At 40.1% G+C, this 22,290-nt stretch overlaps 2 protein-coding genes across 2 annotated transcripts; one reads left to right on the forward strand and one right to left on the reverse strand.

Moving 5' to 3' along the window:
* Positions 1-12: 12 nt before the first annotated feature.
* LOC308395759 (regulator of G-protein signaling 5) lies at positions 13-2,737 on the reverse strand (the record flags this gene model as incomplete). Its single annotated transcript, XM_080880748.1, has 5 exons — positions 13-835; positions 915-1,078; positions 2,411-2,463; positions 2,552-2,608; positions 2,694-2,737. 5 exons carry the CDS (start codon positions 2,735-2,737, stop codon positions 668-670), a joined length of 486 nt encoding a protein of 161 aa, XP_080736874.1. The 3' UTR covers positions 13-667.
* Positions 2,738-4,640: 1,903 nt separating this feature from the next.
* Positions 4,641-19,806, forward strand: slc25a23a (solute carrier family 25 member 23a). The gene is made up of 11 exons (XM_080881493.1): positions 4,641-4,937; positions 7,509-7,726; positions 11,277-11,400; positions 11,486-11,573; positions 12,980-13,091; positions 13,229-13,387; positions 13,519-13,671; positions 14,968-15,081; positions 15,206-15,373; positions 15,454-15,601; positions 16,608-19,806. The coding sequence occupies exons 2-11, from the start codon at positions 7,532-7,534 to the stop codon at positions 16,817-16,819; spliced, it is 1,473 nt and encodes a 490-aa protein (XP_080737619.1). The 5' UTR covers positions 4,641-4,937; positions 7,509-7,531; the 3' UTR covers positions 16,820-19,806.
* Positions 19,807-22,290: the final 2,484 nt, after the last annotated feature.

Below are 22,290 nucleotides of genomic sequence, written 5' to 3' on the forward strand. Positions count from 1 at the left end.
TGTTTTCTTTCCTTTGATGGTACTTGGTCCATGCTTTGTAAGGAGTATAAGAATTTTACAAGGATAACAGAATCTGCCCTGCTCACGCTGACAACTAAATATGATTGGCAGGTCCCCACACCCTTTTCCAAATCACAGTGAAAATATAAACAGGTTAAATAAAAGCAGCAAAATCATTTTTAAATGCCTCGGCTCAGTCAGACTCCAGCCATGCTGACAGTAGCTGCATGATCGGACATGGTTGCAAGTTTACTGGTGCTTTTCTAACGTAAGCACATGCGTTGTAGTGATTGGAGACAAAGTTAGACAGGCAAGGCTGAAATGGTTTAGACGTGTGCAGAGGAGGGATGGACAAAGGATGCTGAGGAAGACCGCAGAGAAGGTACAAGAGTTCTCTGTTATGAGGTATTTATTTAAATCCTTTTGCTGGATTTAATTTGTAGCCATGCAGAGGTGCAACATCTACATTTAAGTTTGATAATTATGAGGTTACAACGTCAGACTTAAAGCTTACTGATAGTATACTGTGCATATAAGGACAGCACTACCTTATGGTTAACATGATCACATATGTTAGATTAATTGCTAAAATACAATCAACAATTGAAGCAGTACAGATTCACCAGCACTTATTTCTAAAGCAGGTCTAGTACTAATCTGAGCATGTTTAAAAAGCCTTAACGGCCTCCATGCAGTGATGTGAGCGCAGGAAACGAGGGAAGGAGTCCTTGGCCATCAGACTGTAGATCCTCTGCTGTGCTTTGTTGAATGTGTTGGGACATGGAGAGTCCATCACACTCAGCAGAGCCTCCCGGGTCTCAGCATCCAGGTTTACCTAATGAGGGAAAAGTTATTTAAATAAGTTTTGTTCTTCATCATTTGCTGTTTAGTGATGTGTGCTCCTCTCTACCAACCTCCTGTGGAGCGTCAGGGTTGATAAACTGGCTGTAGATGCTGCAGGCCTTGTTCTTCTGCAGGTTTGAAGGGGAAACCCTGTAATCCTCGCAAGCCAGCCAGAACTGAAGGTTCTCCTCACTGAACTCGGAGCGCAGGAACGCCCGAAAGGCCTGCAAACCACCTGAGAGGAAGAAGAAAAGAAGAGCTAGAAGAACGGTTCAGGTTTGACACAAATTTCAGCTAAACATCTGAGCTTTTCATGTTTTTACTTGGTTACAAAAATTCAAAAATACTGTTCTAAAAGCCATTTTTACACAGTTCCTATGATAAACTGTGCCACTGGAATTAACATTGAGTTATGTGAGATTATAATATTATTTTATGCCATGTTAGACCCCTAATTAAAGATTGTGAATTATTATGTAGTTTTAGTTTGCATTATTCTCCTGAATTAGAAGAAGGTGATAACTATTGCATTTGTTAAACTGATTTGCATTACATTAGACTGCTGATTTATTGTGAATGAATGATATTGTTTTATGATGCATTATACTGCTGAGTTATAAGAAATACTGTTCGCAGAAAGTCATCGCCTTATTTGTCTGATTAGAAGAGAACGGAACATGCTGGAGTTTTCTGCCCCATCTCAGCAGGAGCAGATAAACAGGGAGCCAAGGTCATAGCTTAGGCGCCGTGTGAGAGAAAGCATGTGAATGTTTAGGCTTTTATGATTAGGTGGGGGCCACTAGAGGCTATAAGAGTTTGATCAATGCTCCACCATTTTGAGATCTGATGCTGTCTGCATACGGTGTCCATCTCCCACGCGTGTGATCATTAAAATCATCGTTTGACTCAACCCGGCCGGACCAGTGTGGTTATTGTGGTTTTTCCTCTTGTATCCATCCCCAATATTTGAATCCGTAACAGTTATTTCACCTTAATTCTCCTTATTGAGGCTTAAATAGTACAAAATATGCAGTTGTCAAACACAGCTGACTGCCTTTCCTTTGATACATACTGTTTTAAATAGTAAGTTAGCATTAGCAACACTAAAAAATAAATTAGCCAACAGTAATATGATGGTTTTCACCATCTATCTAGAGTATTAAGAATACAGGAGATATAGATGTATAAAAGTAAAGGTACTTTTACTTTACAATTAATTAATTATAAGAATTAACTCAGTAAAAAGTAAAAAGCAGTTCAGTTAGGATGCACCCTGAATAAACATTACCATGTCACATTTTTAAAAAGGAAGAACACTATATGTTAGTGATAATAATGCCTAATGTCTTCAGATTTTTAGCTGAAATATCAGTGTGCGTTCTTATGTACAAAATAAAAGCACTTTGCTGCCTGTGCAAACGACTGATTAACCTTTCTCAGTAAAGATGTGCTAGAATTAACCAGAAAAAGGTCAAATCTCCTCACCCTCCAGTAACATTGAGCTGTTTTTCATGTTTGAATATTAAAGTGGTGACTGACTTCAGAAGCAAAATAAAGTGAATCTTACTTTTGCTGTTCAGCAGCGTTTCCAAGTCTTGCAGAATTCTTCCGTCCTGAGTCCTGATAAAAGGGGCACAGGGAGTCAGAAATGTAGCTTCAGCTCCTCTGATTTACTCCTTATTCAAAATACGGGTTTCAGTGAACTTACTTGTTCTTGTGGTGGGTCTCAGCCAGGTGGCTTAGCTTCACCCGAATCTCTTTTGCCCTGAAACACAGACAAAAGAAGATGTAAAACAAACTCAGGGTTTCATTTATTAATGTAAAACATAATATCAAAAATAAACACGTACTTCTCCAGACATGAGGAAGGCAGGTAGGAGAGCCCCCTACACATTGAAGCTGCTAGTATTAAATGATCTGCAAAGGGAAAATTAACCGAGCTGTATTTGAAGAATTATTCCGAGCCAGTCTCCTGGACTAAAGCGTGCTGCTCTTATATACAGCAGTCCGCCCGTGTGCTATCTGATCTGTCAATCTGCTTCGATTAGAACAGCAGGTGTGGAGATGGGAAGTGAATAGAGATTAAAACCGTTGAATGAGAGGCTGTATACGTGCTCAAAGGCCATGTAGTCCTGTCAACAAGAGATACAAACACAGTCAATATATAATATAATAGTAGGAAAATCACATGTGTGAGTGTACATGAGTGGTCAGGGTACACCTGTCATCTTAAAAGTGTGTCATAAACGAAACACAGAGTGGGCTGCAGAGTTATATCACAGAAGAATAAAGTGATGAGGGAGGAGCAGGTGGACAGGCACAACCACTCATCGCTGGAGAATGTCTGAGATCTGCAGGCCGGAGATGATGATGGACAAGCTGGTGGACAAAATTAGAGGAACATCTGGCAAAATCATTAAATAAGGTTCAGCTTTTCTTCTCCATTTCTAATTTGTTAGTTGGCTGTTTTATAACCCTCTTATGTGGCTCTCTGCAGACAGTGCTCATCTGTATGTCACTGCAAATAATGTTAAAAAGAGAGCTAAAACTTTGTGCCAAATTCTGATCGACTCCATATTACTGTAAATTTGTAAAAATCAAATCAGAGACACATAGAGACAAAAATGCTTCTGTTGAATCATAACTTCCATTGTTTGAATAATGTGACGTATGGGAGGCCTGCAGATTATGTCGTGCTCCTCCTGAATGAAAAGATGACACTGGTTGGTTAAACATTTGCACACATGAGTCAACTAATTTTTAAATACTGGTGTTTCATTAGACGCTGTGAGGAAAATCCCAAATTATCTGAGATACTCAGAAAGATCCCCAGCTGTGTTCTTGTTCATTGATGTTCCTGTCTCACCTGGAGAGAAATATCATTTATGAATACATATCAGTGCATTCGGTTATCTTCACTGTTTAAATTAATGACTTGAACATGCACGAATATCCTCTCTACATGTTAGTGATTCCTTTTTTTCCTTCGACCTTATGCTTTTGCCAGCTGTGATAGGTTATAAAATCTCCGTGCTCATCTTCAAGAGCTGCAGGGAAGAAGCAGGAATTTTGTGACATAACTAGTGTGGAAGCCAGTCACGTGTGATTTGGAAACTTGAAACCTCCAAACACACTGAAAATAACGAAGAAGGGGACACCTTGTGCCCAACAGCGGAATTGTTGAAATACCTTGAATAATTTTAGGTAATATACTGTGTTAAAATAAACAGAGAGTGGTTATGCACGTGAATACTCAAAGTATTTTTAAAAAGTCAAACTAGTATAGTTAAAATCCAGCATGCACGAAAGTGTCCAGCCTTTAAAAACCGTTCGCAAAGTACATTGAAGGTAAAGAAGCTCATTTAGCAGAATGTTTTTCAGTGATATACAATTCTGTGCAGGCTTTCAGCTTTAAGTCAAGGGATTTCACAAAAGTACTGCATTAACTGTTTAGGAAGTGCCGCCATTTTTAATCATATTGCTCAATAGTAAAGGGACAAATTAACATAACTTTAAATATAAGGAATTTGTACTTTAATTACAGCATGGCTGTTTGAAAGGCCACTGTGGTGGTGAACAGAGGCAAAACTAAGAACACTGTCACTGTCCAAATACTTATGGACCTAAATGTATTAGCCTGTTATAAGCATTAGGGAACCATGGACTGATGATCTTAGTATTTATTTAGAATCTGGCCCAGGGGCTCTAGCTGATGTCATGTGAGAAGTCCTTGTCGTAAACAATTAATAATTCTTTTTATTGACGCAAAATAAATTGCCGGCTTCACACTCTGAGTACACTGCGGACACACACGGATCGGACACTTCTCCACCAGAAGGCTTCAGCAGCAGCAGCAGGAGGACGACTGCGTGTTTCGGTCGCTTCCTGCTTCCTCAACAAGAGTGTCTGAGAAATCTGCAAGACGCAGCGCCAAGCGCCGCAGAACACGGAGACCCGCTGAAGCCAAGGGGAGCCCGCTTGTGTGGTTTCCAGTGCTGTTTTAGGATTGAGCGGACCTGCCGGTTTCTCCTGCGTCCTGATCCTCCGCATCCGCCCGAGCATGGGCGGCGAGTCGGTCTGCAGATAAACACACTGTGAGTGCGCCTCAAAATGGTCTCGTAGATGTTATAATTAGACCGTAACAGCGTGCGTAACGCTGTGAGGATCAAGTGAAAGGTGTTGTCATGTATTTAAAGGATAAAATGCTGTTGTGTATGTGGATGAACATGTGAGCCGGGGTATTTCATGGCATTCCCAGTTTACCGGTAATAACCAGTAACTCAGTTACTGGAGAGTGTTCGAACACATCAGTATTAGGTTACAAATTTAGTAAACGTTCCACTCGATGCCCACATGCCCTGCTGCTTGCATTCATTTTTCAAAATAGGCTAATCGTAGCCTATCAGATTAACAGAGTGGGCACAGTAACAGCGCCTTACACAACTCACACTACGTCCTGTGCTGCAAACTCAACTACAATACACACTCGACTCGACTGAATCGACTACACATCCACTATGAATAATAGCGTTCAACTCTATTCATTTCAAATGGTGTTTTATAACAGGAACACTATGTAACAGCTACAGTACACCCAGTTTAACCCTGCCAGATGTAATCTCTACCTATCATCAAGGCTTTGTAAACAAAACTGTGACGGCTGCCTGTTATCAACAGATACAATGCACACACACACACACACACAAAAAAAATAAATAAATTTGAGGTTTAAAACTGCAAAATAGTGAGTTTACATCTGAAGCTTCCTCCTCGTGTTATCTCTGCTCAGGGGCATCTAGTTTTGGGTTAAAGCTCTTCGGTGGCAGGAGGAGCCTTTTCTAGCTTGGAATGAAATGTTTGTTTTTCCTTTGCTGTGTTTCATCCGTAAGTAAATTAGTCATAGTTAAATTGCCTGAATGCATCAGCTTGGTGACTGAATTTTGATTTCTCAAAAATAGTGGAGGCTCTACTAGAGGTGTAGAGGTGCTACATTCACCTTATACAAATGAAGCTGACCTCCTTGGCCTCGCTTTTACACCACTAATTTATTGTATCTAAGTGACAGCTAATGGCATGAATCAACAAAGGAGGGAAGGCAAAGTGAGGGGAGTCAGCTGTTAACAAAGGTTAGCAGAGCACAGATAACAGGCTTAGGATGGTTTAGCAATTGTTAAAGACAGTGAGCCAGTTTCAGATGTGACATCTACCAAAATGACCCAGTACAACTTACAACCAACAGTATGAAACACATGGCCTTTCATTTCAGAAACAGTCAGAGTGAGTGAAGCAGCCCCAGGCCCCTCTCCAAATGATCTGCAAAATGTAACACAAACTGAGGTCACATCACGGCAACTCAGAGTTATTCCAAACAATCATTTCTATCCAGAATAGTTTCAACTGAAAGCTTAGCCACACTAATGCCAAGTGTCTTCGTGATATGCTGGACCAGTGACTCTCAGCAATTAGACAGTGAGATTTTCAGGCTGATGAAACAGCATTTTTAAAATACCACAGTGACACTGCTTCTTATTTAAAAAAGAAAATTATGTAGACACTTTTATGGGTGCGTTTATTCAGCTTTTGCTGTTTGCTGTACACCAGCACCTCTTTGTACACCCACAAAGATTGTCATATGTTCCAAAACCACCCGATATATATCTGCAAAAACAGTAGACTTCCTTATATGATATATTTAACTTCTGCTTTAAACGTGAAATAAATACCAACAGAAAGTGGCTGTTATATATTATTTTATCACATATATCATTAAATTGAATGGATTTCATTATTCTGTTATTCAGCCTACACAACCAAAGGACTGTAATTGTAGTTATTTCTCACTATGTGGAAACGCCCTCTGGTGTGACTAATCACAGAAGCTCCACCACTACCACGTCTATTCAACAGACCAATCACTGCAAGGACATGAGGCCCCCCTTTATTACAGTCACTGGCCCCACATAAGGTATTTTCGCTTTCTTCCAAAAGAGCTCCTTAGCGGAAGCTGGGAGACTTATTTAAACTTTCACAATTATCAGGATACTCACATTGTTACAACTTCTAGTGTGTCTCAGTGATCTGGGTAGACCTCTAATGTACCTTAGCACTAAACAGGCTGAAAACAGTGTTAGGCTGTAAGAAGGTTAAGAGGCTTATACAGGCTACAGTATGTTATGAGATGAGGATCCAAACATGGGGAGATTTTAAGGTGGGCAGACTATTGGACATATCATAGTTTTGTTTTTTGTTTTTTTTAATCAAATGCAGAATATGAACAGTTAATTATTAGCTACACTGAAAGATACAGATCAAGAAAGAAAGGGGGCCCACAGAGACTGGTTATGATTGGGGTCCAGGGTCCTGCGCTGTGCCCCTGTTTCTGCTTAATATTACATTTGCTGCCTCTGCAAAACCCGCCAACCAGATAACAACTGTTTGCAGTCAGTTTTAATAATTTTCTCGATTGTTTTTGGTCTCTTTCTTTGCAGCCCATAAGCTTCAGTTTACTGACCCTAATGGGTTGCAATGCTCTCATTAACAAAACTTAATTTTGATAACTGAATAGTTTGTTGTACAAATGAAAGTTTGAGGTATTCACAGATAAACAGACATACTGTTCTGTGTCAGGCTGTGGATACTGAACTGGTGCCCCTGTATCTTATCAGCTAACTCTGACTGGTGACCAGTCATGGGACCCCAGCGGACTTGGTTCCCCTGGGTGCACTGCCAGGAGAGTGAATCCTCTAGTCCAGACGAGGAGCGGGAGCAGCGCTGGGCTGAACTCTTTGAACAGCTGGACATCAACAAAGATGGACACATTGACATCCTTGAACTGCGGAGAGGGCTGGCAGACCAGGGGCTTTCCAAAGGCTCAGTAGAGAAGGTAATACAGCAGCATACAGTGATACTGTGCATTACAAATGGGTTCATTTTCTACAGATATTTGCCAGTTCACATTAGACACCTCCCAATGTCAGTGATCAGACTGTTTTGGTCTTTAGGAGCTAGCCGTCTGGGTGGCTGTAGCTCAGGTGGTAGAGCAGGTCACCTACTAACTGGAAGGTTTGCGGTTTGATCCCAGTCTGCTCCAGTCTGCAAGCCAAATATCCTTGAGCAAGACGTTAATCCCATGTTGCTCTTCGATGCATCCATGGGAGTATGAATTTCTGTGAATGTTAGATAGTAAGCGCTTAGAAAAAAGTGCTTGTGTGAATGTGCAAGTTGTCTAAAGTGCTTTGAGTGCTCAGATAAAACAGAAAAGCACTATATAAGAACCAGTCCATTTACCATCTGACACAGTTTTACCATTAAACAGTCAATAAATCATTCCTTATCTGCTCTATGCTCTTTAAAAATCTTGTTACCTAACATGCACACAAATAGTGGGCCATTTTGATAAACGACTCTACACTTCAACCTTCCACGTCATTCAGTCTTTGCGAGCTGCGTTGACCCTAAATGTAGCTACATTTCTTGGGAGGTGCACATCAGATTACGTGGAATGTTACACCGTAGGGTTAAAAGGAGTTTCCAGTTACATCATAAATTATGAAGCAGATTTCCCGCTGAAGCATAATTTAAGCTCAAAATGGTTCCTAGCACAGTGGGAGAGTCCTATTGTCTTCCCAGTCTCATTACACATTTCCACCCAGCTGAATCCTGGAAAAAGGAAAGTTGAGTTCCCAGAAAGTTGATTCTGTTTACCCGGACGTTGAGAAATGCAATGTCCAGGTAAACAGGATCAACGTTCTGGGAACTCAACTTTCCTTACCTTTATGACTGAGTGTGCAATACATTTATTCAGGGTGGTTATAGCGAAGATTTTAAACAAGTAGATAAGAATGAAAGTGAAGACATTTCAGCTTTGTATTTCTTTTTATTTTAGATAGTTTTGTAAGCCTGCAATTATGCTTTTGTTATTTCTTTGGTTTTTCCACATCTAATTTTAGTTTTAGATGATAACTTTGGTCCCCAGGTGGCCTACTGTCTCTACAACAGATCACACTCGAGAGAGAATATATCCACCAAAATCCTCCAGCAGGCTTCTACTTTTGGGCTTTGCCATTTGCCATTTTTGTATATTGAAGTCACATCAAGTCAGTTTAGTTGTAAAGAAAGATTTTTAAACCAGATGCTGGTTTCAGATAAAACCTCAGTAATTCAGCTTTTCAGTGCTTTTTTGCCATTACTTGTTGCTCTACTGTTGGAAGGTCATTGTTTAACTCAGTGGTTTAACCTGCTTATGCATGGGTTTTTGTGGGAAGGAGAAACTGTGTCTAAATTTCACCTTCCTGCACACTTTCTATTCATTAAGAATAGCACCCGTTCATCTTTCCTCTTCTCTTTACATTAAACAACCAGGAAAGGCAAAATCTCTGCCCTTCTCCCTTTACCTTCTAGTTCCATCTTATCTGCATCCTTACTATTTATGCAGCAGCAGCAGCAGCAGAGAACATAAACAGCATGGATTTGTATTGAGAAAGCACACACGGTGTCTCTCTTCTCTCTTTGAGTGTTTGTTTTGGTAAAAAGTGTCTGGGTCACCAAGAGAACTCATCAGTTCTTCTAGTTCTGCTTCTTCTCTCGCCTGGACTGTGTGAAAACTGTAAGCTGAGCCTTGCTCCTCTTTGTGAATTAAGAGGGCTGCAAGCATAATATGGTTTATTTCAGAGTTTGAGGCTTATGTTAGGGTAAGATTTAATGTGTGAGTGTCTGTCTTTGCACACATGTAAAGGGCAGCGGGATGCTATTTTGGTCGAAGGAGCAGGACTTTGTAAGCTGAGATTAGTAACCTTTTGCTCTGTCATATGCTTGATCTCTCTACACATGGATAATTGTCCAGTTTCTTTTTCTCCTGTAACATTTATCACTGCTTCTGTGTAATTCACTCTCTACTTTCAGTGTGTTTTGGCCCCTGTTTTTCCAAGAATATTTCTGCGACAGAGTTACTTTTTAGGTAACTAGACAGGGATTCTTATTGTTATTTGAGCCACTACATAAAACAGAGATGGACACCAAAGTTTTGGAAAAATGGGGTGTAGCTGTAACTGTAAGGAGAGTAAGGGTTGCAGAGTGGCATACTAGTCATCCAAACCTTTTGTGGACATTCATAACACACATGGCCAAAATTTCAAATGATAACGTCATGGTAAAGTCAGCATACATAAATGTGTTCACTGTAAGTCATACAGCTCTTACAGTGAACACATAAGAGACTATTGTTTTCTCTTCATGAGGGGCAGCCAATCAGAATGAAATGGCTTGTTATAGACTGAGGAGCTGCACACAGATAAATGTCATACAGTATGTGAAAAAGTCCAAACATTCTTTTTTCTTTTTATGTTTTCTAAAATTTCAAAACTTCTAGATTGCAAACAACAAATTTGTCTATCATTTTTTAACTTGATAAGATATGAAACTGTGTCAGTTCTGACAAACGTAAATGCTCAGCAGATAAATGATTGTTTATAATCAATTAAAATTCAGATAAAAACTCCTTTACATTTACATGAAACCGTTGATTGATTACAATCCACATGGTGTCATCGCCACAGGCTAAAGATGAAAAAGTTGCCGGCATCACTAAGGAGGTAATATCCACTAACAGATTTAAGGGAAAATCGGTGCGTTGTTTATCTGCAGTTCATTCATTAGAAACTGTTTATTAAACTAAATTTTGGACACAGTTTCGAGAGATATTAGTAGACAGTGAAGTTAACAAACACTGGAAATATTGGAAAATCCGAATGGTCTTGATCGCGTCATTGCTTGGCTGTTTTTGTGCAGCTGGGATTCTCAGTGTACGTCTTTTGGACCCTTTACATGTGCTTCTAATGGAAAAAAAAATGTAAACTGTGAATCATGCAAGCTACACTAATAGAAATAAACATTGAAGTGGCCCATTAAATCTTCGAGTATGGTGAATACCTTAAAAATAATTCTGTTCACAGCTTAAATTAACTATTAGCTGGATGTGTAAAGTTCAATTAATAGTTTTAGTTTATAAAACAGCCTTTTTGACTTTTTAAAACAGATGAACCGATCCTTCTTGGGAGAAAAGCATTTCATTTAACACATATTTCCTTGACTGCACAACACCTATCAGCCATATTTTCCCAACAGATTGCAAAGTTTATGTAAAGCCCAGAGGCTGCTGGACTTTTGTGAGGAGATATTTCTTTGCTGTCAAGGTCACCTCAGCTCTGTGTGCTCTGATAAGCTGAAGCAACCTTATGCTGTTGTGGAGAACTACAAACACACTGTCTTTGTAGTAATGTGTAGACAGGCTAAAGTCCATTTTTGGTCCGGATACTTTCAAGTAAAAGTAAAAGTATACTTTTAAGGACCAAGCAGCACTGTGTAATTACACTTGTTTAAAGACCTGTTTTTTGTTCTTGACCAAATGTTGTTTTACATCACGTCCTTGCTGTCAGATCGTGGAGGCCGGAGACACCAACCGTGATGGAGTCCTGGACTTAGAAGAGTTCACTCAGTATCTTCGTAGCCATGAAAAGCAGCTTAAAGACATGTTTCGCAGCCTGGACAATAACAACGATGGTCTGTATCAGATCACAACATGATAGTTTTTGTAATTATCTCACTCGTCTCTCACTCAACCCCTGTGACTTGTGGATATCTGCAGGTCGCATAGATGCAACAGAGATTCAGGTCTGTCTTCGCAACATTGGTGTGAATATTAGCTTGGAGGATGCCAACAGGATTTTGTTAAGGTATGTTATCAATCAGTAATCCATATTGCATTAATAATTCCTACGATCCCTGTCTATCATCAAAAATACTACCTGCCACCATTTCTAATAGGTTGAGCAGCGTGACACTTTCAATATTAAGCCACTGACTATGCTCTATAACCAAACTGGGGAGAATCTTTAGAAGCTGTTCAATCACCTCAGTCACAGTGACCCATTGTTACAGGTTTGTTAGTTACTCTCTAACCTAGAGATTTAGTTTTGTGGAAGATATAATGTCAATTTTTGCTGGAGTCAATCCTCACTCTGGCCCAGTGATGGAGAGGAGGGAGATTTGTAGTATGTACAAAAGCTGTCTTTTATCCATAAAACCTTGATTTTAGCCTCATATTTAAAAAAAACTAAACTGATTGAATCAGTGGATTATTTTAAGGGGATATTGAAAACATGATCTGAAGAACATTCAGAGAGTTGAAAACGTGAATATGAAGAGATCTCCACACTAATGAAACTGAGTCTTTAGAATGGATTAGAATAGCCCTTTATTGTAATTGTACATTTACAACAAAATTGTAGGTGCTCTACACCAACTGTCCTGCTGGGATAAAATATAAATAGTAGACAGCAGGAATAAATAGAAAACAAGAGAAAAATATACAAAAATAAGAGAACGATTGAAACATTGGACAACAAAATAGTTGCAAAGTGCTCAGTAGTAGTGCAAAGAAAAGACTTGGTCTGAAAAGAGTCCATAGTGATGAAGGTTACTCCGACCATGGCTCAGACTAGGGAGGCAGGATTGGTGGGCAGGGTGTATAGTGTTTGTTGACAGTCTGAATTGCCCAGGGGAGGAAGCTGCTTGTGAGTCTGGAGGTGTGAGACCTGATTGACCTGAGGCGCTGGCCAGAGGGCAGCAGGTCAAACAGGGGGTGGGTTGGGTGCAAGGGGTCACCTGTGATGGGCCTGGTTTTCCTGAGACAGGAGGAGCTGGCGATGGCCTCAAGGGGTGGCAGAGGGCAGCCAATGATGTGTTAATTACCCTCTGCGCAGCCTTCCTGTTCTCAGCTGTGACCCCTGCATACCAAACGCCCAGGCAGTACTAGAGCACACTCTTCACTGAGGAGCGGTAGAATGCCAGCAGCAGGTTCTGGTCCAGGTTATTCTTCCTCAGGACATAGAGGAAGTGCAGCCGCTGAACTACTAATAGTAGTAGTAGTAGTTAATAATAAGATGAACTTTTATCGATTTACATGAACTTACTGTGGTTTCAGACGTAAGGTGTCTGAACCCTGCAGACATTCTAACCAGAGGGTGATGTCACTGTGGCTGTGTCCATCTTTGTTGTACAGTCTCTGGTGTTTTTCTTTATATGAATTTTATGACCTTTTTATCTATTTTTTAATATTTATTTATATGTGTTTCCACAGTATAGATAAGGATGGTACAATGACCATTAACTGGAATGAGTGGCGGGACCACTTCCTGTTTAACCCTATCACTAACATGGAGGAAGTGGCGTGCCATTGGAAACGCTCATTGGTAAAGTCGGAAACAAAATTTATCATACAGTATGCAGTGTGTTTGACACCACTGTTAAGAATTCAAAATATTTTTTTATTCCCCACTCCTTGTTACTTTTTTTTTTATACATCTTCTGACCTGCATGGCTTCAGTAGATGGTGGACATCGGTGAGCAGCTGACAGTCCCAGATGAATTTTCAGAAGAGGAAAAGAAGTCTGGGTTTGTCTGGCGGCAGCTGATGGCTGGAGCCATAGCCGGATCTGTATCCCGGACTGGAACGGCCCCTTTAGACAGGCTCAAAGTCTTCCGACAGGTCAGACTGGTGCACTTACTGCCTTATCTCTCTGATCACTCTGAATTCATCCATGTGTTACTGTTTATGTATAAAAAGTCTTTTTTGAGCTCTGATGCTTTAATATTGACTTTCTTGCTTTACTCTGCCAGGTACACGGCTCCTCTGATTTTAAAGGGAATGTGCTAAGCAATTTTCAGACGATGGTGAAAGAGGGAGGAATCTGGTCTCTGTGGAGGGGAAATGGAATCAATGTCCTAAAAATTGCCCCGGAGACTGCTATCAAGTTTGCAGCTTACGAACAGGTGGAGAAAACTATGAACACACATTCAATTTTTCACCTTACGCTCCTAACTCTTTCAAGGCTTTACCGTGATTCATCATTCTCTTATTATTATTATTTTCCTTTGTCCAAATATTTAAATCGTTCTAAATGATCTATTTAGATCATTGTGAAAAATAAACATATTCTCTTATTTATTCTCTCTGTATCGAATATGAATCCAAACCAGCAGCAGCTAGTTTGGTCGAGATATCGCGGAAGTGAGAAACAGATGCAGGACTTCTCAGGCTATTATTTCCTTCACTGTATTCTGGTTGCATGGCAACAAGACTGCAGAAAGTCACAAGGTTTTTAACCTTCTGTGGTACAAATAAAAAAAAAAGATTTAACTAATGAGAGGTGCTTTCCTGAAAATGCTCATTAAATTCTAAAACATGACAGTGTTGTTTCCTCATTAAGGATGTCACCCAAAATGTTGACTTCCTCATTGTGTATTATTATACACAATAAACGCTTTCCCCTCGCTCGTGCACCAGTTTTGCGTGTAAACTTTACGTCTAATTTTGTTTCATAACTGCGATGTAAATATACTGTTTATACTGTCCTTAATCATTAATTATATGAATAAATAAACATTTGATTTTGTGAAATTCTCTTGCATTTTAAATTTAAAATTATTGCTTTTGTTTATGAAGGCAAAGATTTTTTTTCTTTGCCTCAAAAGAAAGGAAGTGTTTTTACGGGGTGTTATGCAGTGGCTTTACTGGTCTGTAAATGTTGCACCTGATCTAAAACAATGGGACTCCAGTATTAGACTAACAGGCATTCAGCTTCCGTTACCTACTGATCTACTAGAAATTCTGAGAACCACAAACCCTCCAAATCCTGGAGTGCTCACCACTGACCCAATCTGAGGCTCACTTTGTGCTATTTCTCGATTCTATTACTCTCTTTCCTTGCTGTTTCCATTACCAGGCCTTCAGTTTTTGTTTTTTGCTTTTTTACCAGGTAGATTTTCTACAAGTGTTTTAGTTGTTCTAGCATCCAATATTGAGGAAAGCTGCTGATAGCTACCAGTCATCTTTTTTTTAAATTTCACAACTCAAGGCTTGAATTTCTTGGACATTTTGTGCTTGGTGACATCTTAAAAGCAAAGCTTGCATGGAACAGATGTAAAAGCTGACAGTCATGTTATTCTTATTGTTCAGTTTACTTTTTAACGATACATTAACAATAATTGCCAAAATAATTTGTCTTTCTTCTCTGATTGTACAACCATTTCACATTATTAACTTAAAAATTATGTATTTCTGCACAGATCAAGAAAATGATGCGTGGCAGTAATGAATCTAGGACTTTAAAAGTACATGAGAGATTCGTTGCCGGTTCTTTGGCTGGAGCAACAGCTCAGACAGCCATCTATCCAATGGAGGTAACAGACATAAAGAATATTTTTATATTATTGAGAAAACACATTTTATAGACTTAATGAAAATGAACAAGTTCTCTCCTTTTGTCTGCTTCTGTTTCTTTTCCTTCTCTCTTCTTCCCCTCAGGTGTTAAAGACCCGTCTCACACTGAGAAAAACAGGTCAATACTCAGGAATAGCAGACTGTGCCAAACAGATCCTACAGAGAGAAGGCGTCGCAGCCTTCTACAAGGGCTATATACCTAACTTGCTGGGTATTATCCCTTACGCTGGCATCGATCTGGCTGTCTACGAGGTCAGAGAGACATGAAAACCTACAGCTCCCGCTGTGTTTTCCTTAGTCTTGACCTTCTTTTCATGTCTTTTATTCAACAGACTCTGAAGTTTTCTTGGCTGAACAGGAACAGAGGTTTAGTGGACCCAGGGGTCACGGTGCTGGTTGGATGTGGTGCCGTGTCCAGCACTTGTGGACAACTGGCAAGTTACCCTTTGGCGCTGATCCGTACCCGAATGCAAGCGCAAGGTGAGGATACGCGTGCTTGTACTCACAGTTACAAATAAGTGACAAGTGAGAGGAATTTCAACACATGCTGGTGTGCAAAGAAATTCCTTCATATATGAATTTTATATTTATAAGATTTGATGTGACTCTCCAGGCGATACATATGGTAAAGCATCATTCAAAGCATCAACTGCACATAATCGCATAAAGTAATGAGGGCAACTGTTTTTATTGTGCTAATACAGCTGAAATGGACAAGTACTACAATATAAGCTGATGCCGTCTCGAAGAAATATTGTCATATGCTTTGGTTATTGACAATTACGGTTCTGAGGGGTTGTGCACTTTAGTCGAATAACTGTCTTACGGCTAATTTAGCCTTCTGCTGTAAATCTATGTAAAGCCTACGATGCAACCTACGTAAGTGGCCGAATTCTTTAGCAGAATTCATGCTTTCGTGGGGGTTTTTATGGGTTAGTTAGTTATATGTTGCCCCGGCCATAATAGAAAGAAATAAAGTGTTGGGTCCTTTTTCCTGTGTCCTGTGTCCCTTCTATTTGTTCTGGTCATAGGGAAACAAATTATTTCCATTTGTTTGGAAATCCACAGGAAAAATTAACAGTACTGAAAAGGCCAATCACAATAGTCGCAGGTTGCATCTATGCATCTATGTCATTAGATTTCCAGGGAGATACAAATCAGGTTACAGTGTACTTATGGCATAAATGTAAAACATAAATTTAAAACAGAATCATAAACTGCCTGTTAGCAAGATGTCGAGCCACCAGAGGGCTTTTAAACAGTAGACCAAAAAAAGGAAACAAAGAACATCTTAGTCCAAGGTATATTTCTTAACTTTTTTCCAGAGTCTTTAGCTCAGTTTTCTTTCAACAGAGTTTGCTTAGTGTTTATAACAAGTTCAGAAATATGTAGGATTGACATGTTCAGCTCCATCAGATGAAGACCATATTGTGCCCCTTGTGTTAAAATGATCTTGATGTGGCTCATCTCTTTACTTTCCCAACAGCTTCAGTGAAGGGAGCCCCTAAAGTCTCCATGCTGACATTGCTTCAAACCATTTTGAGCCAGGAGGGCATCACTGGACTTTATCGAGGAATTTCTCCCAACATGCTCAAAGTCATCCCCGCTGTGAGCGTGTCCTATGTCGTCTATGAATACACAAGGATATTCCTTGGAGTGGATATAGAGGGTAGGAGGGTAGGAAAAGGAAAGGGGTAGCAAAAGGAGAAACTGTGGTGCTTTTTACCTGCAAGCTGTTGGAAGTGCATGGGTCGACAGGCTTTTGAATGATACAAGAGAATGTAAGTCTTGAATTTTGAAGATAAGGATGAGAGAAATCGACATATATACTGTATGTTATATATACAGTAATCTGTTTGAAATTCTGACATTTGGGTGACATGTGATCTGTAATTGCTTTGCAATGCATGTCAGCAGATGTGTGAAAGCTAACAGACTGACATTTTGCTGCTGGAGTGACCTGGACATATGAGGATTTGCATGAACTTGACTGAGAACAGGTAAAAGGTATAGTCGATCTTGAAAACCATATTATATTGCTACAACATTTTTTTTTTTCTTCCAGGTGGTACTTAGAGAAGATGGAGGGCTGATCCAATTTCCTCAATTCTCTCTAAGTAGAGAGACTTACAGGGTCTCCCAGTCCCACATATTTTACATGTAAGGGGTCTGATCTCCATGGGGATACTCTTTAAGAGACATCACTGATTGGCTACAGAGTCAGAGAACCTAGGTTACAAAGTAACTAACTGTTCTCTTATGTATCAAGGCTCTCTCTCCACCCATTTTCCATGTATATGAGGACTCTGTAACAAACACAGTTAGGAAACGAAGCAAATGTAGCACAAAATGGCAGCTGAGTACTAGTGTGATTGTAGAGTTCTTCTACACATAAGCATATGCTCATGGTTTTGATCCAAGATGCTACCAAAGGTTAGCTGCCTCTCCCAAGCACTACGCCTACTTGCAAATGTAAGGAAAGCCACTTGGCTACAGTGAAAAAACAACATCATTCTCAACCATATGTGAGCCATGTGCTACAGAATCTAGCATGTGTTTTTCAATTAAGTCACTTTTAGCAGTCAAATCTGGTAAAAGTGGACAAGTTCGTCCAAAAGGCTCCTGTAAAAAATTTCTGTGAGAAACACATCCTGCAATAAAGCACATGAGGTGGGAGAACTCCTAAAGGGAAGACATGCATTCTGCAGGTCCTGGACTGCCCATTTAAATGAATAGTAGGTCACCTCCACAATCCAGTGACAGGTTTTCCCAGGCAGTCTGGTCTATTACCAACGAGTAGTTCACCTACTGATCTCTGAGCACAAGTCTGAAAAAGATACATCTTGAAAACAAGGCCTTAAAGTGAAATGGAGGTTTTGTGTAAAGCACCGCCTGCATAATCTGGCAGCCAGCTGCAACACTACCTGTGTGCTGAAAGGTCTGACGTTCTCACAGCTGACACCACAACCAGCATGCACACAAAACCATTACCTCCAAATCCCATGGCAGGACAGCACAGCATAACACTACGAGCACTTTTGGCAACCAGGCAATACAGGTGCTAGTTTATGACGACCAGCAAAGGTTGTTTTCATGGCTGCAATCAGTCCCCTCAAAGCTAACAGGGACTTGTAGAAACTGGAGAATGTCAGGGGCTGTGCAGATGAGGGAATCCACCTGTCTCACATTGAACTCTCTGTTTCAACTTTGCTTGAACTACTATGTAGTCATACGAACACACCACCCTGTTTGACCAAGAGCCTTCGGCAACGCTGTGGCTGGAAACTCAGAGGCCAGGCCTAAAGCCTCAGCCTCTGTGAAAGGAGATGATAAATGTTGCTAAGATACAGACCTGATGACCACAATGATGAGGGTCACTCAACCTAAACTCTTTGCAGGACGATACAGAGGCGGGTAAAGGGATGCAGGTCAAATAGAAGGCCCCTAAGGCCACGGATGTGCCACTGTGCAGATAGCTGACCGAAAACACAACCCAGCGACACAAAGCTCACATCACCTGAGTCCTCTGAAACTGGCTGGGCTGGTGTAGCCTGTGGTGTCTTTAGGATACATTCTTCACAGCCTTGTGGGTGCATCGTTAACACTTCCTCTTGAGCCTGCGGTAACATCAAGGTTCCATTTGACTTGAACAAAGCCGGTTGTACAATCCTTTGGACAGACAGACCTGTCTTCACATCTTTTCTTACCAGCAAGTGGAAACTTCTGCTAATCACAATTACACAAACAATAGACACAAACACTCAATGCAAGTTGAACAAACTGTAACACAGTGGTCACGGGAAACACACCACACAACTCCAGTCTCTCAGTTTCAACTGTGCAAACCCTGTTTATTCTCACAATTAGTGATTTAGTGGTCACACTTTACAGTGCCCTTTCCTCCGTCTGCGTCCCTCTGATTTCTCTCTCTGCTTCACACTGCCGGTCCCAACGTCCTACTATGTAAATAAGGGAGGTCACGATTAGCTGATGACTGGCAACAGTGCCAGTCAGGCTCCCCTGGCACTGCCCCGGAACCCTCTGCCCCACCCCTCCCCTGCCGCTGCGCCACAAACCGCACCCCGCCACCATACTCATGTTTTCTGGACTCCATGGAAATCAAGTTAGTAAAAAGCCCTGCACACATTGCACCTACACTGCAGTATTGCCAACCATTGTGTGTACACCACAGGTGATGTCTTAAACAGTATACACAGTAACTGAGCTTGGGGGATCAGTCCTTGTACATGTGGAATATGTAGGGTGGAGGTACACTCCTGACTTAAAAGGGCCACAATTAGTAAAGCAAAGCAATAGGTATTGAAAAAAAAAAACTACTGAAGAGGCACTCTGCCATGCATTTTCTAGAAGAGTTACAACTGAATAAAGCACACCCAAAGACTTTATGTTTTACAGAAGATGAACTGCCAAAGCCATATCAAGGAGCACAGATTGTTTCAGATAACTTCTTTGGCTAAATGCTCATGGGTAATGTCACTGTTCTTATGCAGAGAGGTATTTGAATGCTTTCTTACCACATGGGCCAGTGCCATGTACAGTATTTTCATAAACACTATACTAAGACTTATCTTTGTCTGTATCATGAAACAATAATAGTATTTAATGCAAGTGAACATTTTTTCTCAATATCAAAATATGTATCAATGAGAAATAAAATGAAAGCAGTGAACTAAATAAACTTTGTAATTTGTGTTTATTGAATGCTCCTTGTATTTGGTGACAGTGTGTTAAAAGATGAAAGTCAGACTTTAAGAACACTCCTAGTAAACCCCACCTTGTTATTTTTACCTGATATACAGCAATTATGCAATTAAATTCAAATTTAATGAATGAAAAATTGTTTGTGGGGTTTGTACTTACCGTTTCCTATGAGAAGTAATTATTTTGTGAATTTCCAAATAATTTCCTGCGGTTATCCAGGAGAGCACTTCATTGCAGTCTAGAAGCTGTTGAATGCCAGTGAAGAGTGAGTTTTTAAATGTTTCCAAATCTTTGAAATTGTCAGATTTTTCTTAATTTGCAATACAATATGAGGATTTTTTTTTAATCAGAATTGTGGCCCTTACCTTATATAATTTAGTTCTTCTAATAGTCAAGACTGTTCAATTGGGAACAGTTGATAATAATGAAGAAAGAGGAAAACCTCCAAATTCTTCAATTTCACTCAGATCAATAGCTACACAGTTCAAACTTGGACACAGTTGGGTGTTTCAACTGGACACTGATCCCAAACACACATCGAAACTGGTGCAGGAATGGATAAAGCAGGCAATAAACATAAAGGCAAAAAATAGACTCAACAGAAGCTTCTACCCACAGGCTGTCAAACATGCCCTACCTCCAACCTGATTGAAGGTTAACTGCACTGACAAGACTCATGGATGTTATATATATAATATATATATGTGTGTGTGTGTGTGTGTGTGTGTGTGTGTGTGTGTGTGTGTGTGTGTATGTATGTATGTATGGGTGGGTGTATCCGTATGTATGCATTTGTATGTATAACTTATACATATCTTTCTTGTGTAAATGTTACGTTATTGTGTATTTCACACAATGGAAAGATGCCAAACTGTGTGTCATTGTTCTTGTAGCAGTGACAATAAAAATCTATTCTATTCTAAAGCTCCTTGAATGGCCTTCCCAAAGTTCTCAACACTGTTGAAAATGGATCTGTGCCAGGAAACCAACCAGTTTAAATGAACTCCAATTCTGCCAAGAAGAGTGGTCAAATATCCAACAATAATTGTACTAGAAGCTTGTTGATGGCTACCAAAAGTGTTTGGTTGAGGTGCATCTTGCTAAGGCACTTAGCACTGAGCCAAATATTATTGGTGATATAAAAAAATGAAAACTTGTACATCCAGTTTTTATTTTTTAAAGTCATGACAGATGTATGTTTGGAGTTTAGTCTGTTACTGTTGCTTTTTTTTTTTTTTTACCATTTCTTCTTGGAGCAACTGTAACCCACATCATTTCCTTAGGGGTTAATAAAGTATTCTGATTCTGATAGTTTCAGGCTACATGTCCTGCCATTATCCAATGACACATCTGCTTACCTGTATCTTTTGCTTGTTTCTCCTCCTCTTCTTTTCTATTTTTTCTAAGCTGAGGACTTGATGGCTTTGAACTTTTCTTGTCCATCTTGGTTTTAATTTTGCACTCCAGTACGAACACCCATTCCCCAACCCGAGCATCACCACAACATAACCTAATAGACCTACACCTTAGTTCACAGATTCACTTTGTCTAGGGTTTATGTCTGGGATTTCGCACAACCCAGGATTCAAATCATGAATACATAATGGGCTTGGACTGACAACATTATGAATGAAATGTGCTCTGGAAGCAGCCGGCCGCCTGCCCTTTCGACAGGTTGTGTGTGAGACTTTAAATCATCAAACTATAAATTTTAAATTGTTATTGGTCCCTTTATCCCTAGTTGTAAAGTGTATATTTACTTTTTTACTCTTCTTATATTTATTGTTTGTTTACTTGCACTGCTGTAACTGGAGTCTCGTCGTCTCGTCTCTCTATATACTGGACTGTATGTAGCGGTATGTATGCTGTATGTAACGATGCCGCCCCGGGCAACCGCCCGTATTAAAAACCGCTACTGGTTGTCAGGACCAGAGCCAAAGGGTATAATGTATTCTGAATACTTTGGATTACTTAATATATTATCATGCTTTTTACAACTACATGAATGTACTATTGCTGTGTGATTTATTACTATTACTGAAGGTTACTCACCATACCAATACCAACTAGATTTTTAAATCTTAATATAAAATGAGTAACAGGGTGGACATTAGGTAAGGCTGCACTTTTTGCAGCGATCTCTGAAAACTATTCACGTGTATATAAAACAGGTTTGCGGCTCCGAGCCGTCGTAAAGAGACTTCTGGCGGGCTTGTAGCCGAAAACTAGCTACCCTTAACTTGTCTGGGTCAACTTTGCTAGCGAGACAGAGAGAGGCGTTGAAAGGTTGCTTCGAAGGAAAACAGAACACAGTGTACAGTCGAGTCTTAACAGCTTACTTACAACTGGGCTCGTCAGGCACTCTTTTTGGCTGCAGTGGTTATTATTACATTTACATGCTTCCATCTCCCGATTCTGCTCGGTGACAACTCTGACTTTCCACTTCA

This window comes from Rhamphochromis sp. 'chilingali' (assembly GCF_963969265.1).
Source record: "Rhamphochromis sp. 'chilingali' genome assembly, chromosome: 4".
NCBI lineage: Eukaryota > Metazoa > Chordata > Actinopteri > Cichliformes > Cichlidae > Rhamphochromis > Rhamphochromis sp. 'chilingali'.